The sequence below is a fragment of the Meleagris gallopavo genome, unplaced genomic scaffold (assembly GCF_000146605.3).
Source record: "Meleagris gallopavo isolate NT-WF06-2002-E0010 breed Aviagen turkey brand Nicholas breeding stock unplaced genomic scaffold, Turkey_5.1 ChrUn_random_7180001853053, whole genome shotgun sequence".
Classification (NCBI taxonomy): Eukaryota; Metazoa; Chordata; class Aves; order Galliformes; family Phasianidae; genus Meleagris; species Meleagris gallopavo.
Window position 1 is genome coordinate 1 of NW_011119692.1, and position 2,429 is coordinate 2,429.

Sequence of the window (2,429 nt, forward strand, 5' to 3'; positions counted from 1 at the left end):
CCCCCCCCGCAACCCGTCGGCCGCAGCCAATCAGGAGGCGGCGCCCCCTCCCCCCCGCACCTCTGCGGGTTTGCGGCCCTTGTTTGTGTCTCCCACGGGACCGGAAGTGGCGGGGCTCCGGGGGCGGAAGAGGCGGGGCTTAGACCGGAACAGGGGCGTGTCAACGGGCGGAGGGCGTGGTTTTAACCGGAAGAAGTGGGTAAAGGCTGCATACCTGAGTGGCCCTGAGCCGGGAGAGGCGGAGCTTAGGCAGGAAATGCGCGAGTTGGTAAACAGAAACGCCATAACGCAACCGGAAGTGTCGAGTAAACAGACACACCGGAAGTAGTGAGTCATGCCGGAAGTGCAGCGTATGCCTTCTGTAAAAGGACGCCTACTCTGACCGGAAGTGCGGCTGAGGACATGGGACGGCCGCGGCGCTGATTGGCTGCAACAAGCCCCACCCCCCTCAACCCGGATTAAAGAGACACAGGGGGTCATTTACGTCACTTCCGGTGATTGTTTATTGGTCCGCAGAGCCCCCCCCAAAAAGAGGGAGGGGCTTAAAAATGTTGGGGGCGGAGCTTGTGGGGCACAGAGGGGCTGTGGGGGCAACGGGCGGCTCTGATTGGCCACTGCGATGAGTGCAGCCAATGGAATGCTGCCTTTTGGGCAATGGGAGCAGCTCGGCCGATCAGAACGCCCCATTCGGCCAAGGGGACGCTCTGATTGGACGGTGGGTGTCGCTAGATCAATGGGAGGCTGTGGCTGGCCAATAGGAGCGCGGCATTGCTGACAGTGTGACGTCACTCCAAGATGGCGCCTGGAAGTCCCGCCATCAAATGGATGCGGCCAATGAGTGGGCGCTGAGGCGGTGCGGGGACCAATCAGCGGGCAGGATGGGCACGAGCGGCCATCTTGGAGCGGTCAGCCAATAGGGGCAAAGGAGGGCGGCCATCTTGGATGGGTGAGCCAATGGGGATGAGGGAAAGCAGCAGTCTCGGACGTTCCACCAATGAGGCGGCGGATTGCTGCCGCCTCGGAACGGTCAGCCAATGAGAAGCAGGGCGGCCATCTTGGACGGTCAACCAATGAGGGTGAGGAATGGCAGCCAACTTGGAATGTTCAGCCAATGAGCTTGCAGGAGGAACGCTGCGCAGGCAGGGCGGCCATCTTGGATCGGCCAATCCAATGGGAAGGGGTCGCCGTCTTGGGACCGCCAACCCATGATGGCGGCGGCCATCTTGGATCGGCCAATCCAATGGGAAAGGAACGGGGAATGGACGCCATCTTGGAATGCTCAGCCAATGAGGAGGCAGGGGGCTCCTTCCCACGTAGGGCAGCCATCTTGGGTCGACCAACCCACTCGATGGATGGCCATCTCTTGTCTGGCCAATGCATGATTGCGGCAGCCATCTTGTCTGGCCTACCCACACTGTTGGCAGCCATCTTGTCTCGCCAATACATGATTGCGGCAGCCATCTTGTCTAGCCATCGCACACTGTTGGCAGCCATCTTGTCTCGCTAATGCATGATTGCGGCAGCCATCTTGTCTGGCCAGTCTGTAGTGTTGGCAGCCATCTTGTCTGGCCTACCCACACTGTTGGCGGCCATCTTGTCCGGCCAATGCATGATTGCGGCAGCCATCTTGTCTAGCCATTGCACACTGTTGGCAGCCATCTTGTCTTGCTGATGCATGATTGCGGCAGCCATCTTGTCTGGCCAAGCCACGCTGTTGGCAGCCATCTTGTCCAGCCAATGCATGATTGCGGCAGCCATCTTGTCTGGCCAGTCTATAGTGTTGGCCTACCCACACTGTTGGCAGCCATCTTGTCCGGCCAATACATGATGGTGGCAGCCATTTTGTCCGGCCCACCCCCGCTGCCGTCAGCCATCTTGAACGAGCCACCCCCCCCCCCACCTGCAGGCACTGCAGGCACCCACCTCACCCTCCCTCCCACATCCCCCACCCCCACCCCTCACATCTTCCTCACCCGCTCCTCCAACGCCTCCAACTCCGCCATGACGTCCCTGGGCAGATCGGCACCGAAGTTCTCCCCGTAATAATCCCTCAGCTGCCTGCATTCCTCCTCCCAAAATCCCTTCTCCATCGGGAACAGCTGGGCGTAATCCACCCCCTGCAGCCCCTCCAGATCCAAATCCCCCTCTTTGGGTACCAACCCGACGGGGGTGGGCCGGGCCGTTTCTTTCCCTTGGATCCTACCAAAGATCCAAGCCAGGACGCGGGCGTTGTGACCGAAACCCGGCCAAACAAAGCGACCTTCGTTATCCCTGAGGAACCAATTAACGTGGAAGAAGCGAGGCAGGCGGGCGTTCCTCCTTTCGCCGGTGGAAAGCCAGTGCTCCAGGTAACGGCCCGCGTTGTAGCCGAAAAAGGGGCGCATGGCGAAGGGGTCGTGCATCAGGCGGCCTCCTGGGGGGGGGAGGGG

General features: G+C 60.8%; 1 protein-coding gene across 1 annotated transcript in view; it reads right to left on the minus strand.

The window, feature by feature from the left end:
- Positions 1–476: 476 nt before the first annotated feature.
- LOC116217630 (phosphoenolpyruvate carboxykinase [GTP], mitochondrial-like) overlaps positions 477–2,429 on the minus strand; it is a 4,941-nt gene continuing 2,988 nt past the window's right edge. The window contains exon 4 of the mRNA XM_031557544.1: positions 477–2,423. Coding sequence (XP_031413404.1) covers positions 1,959–2,423 — 465 coding nt within the window. The 3' untranslated portion in view covers positions 477–1,958. The remainder of the gene's footprint in view (positions 2,424–2,429) is intronic.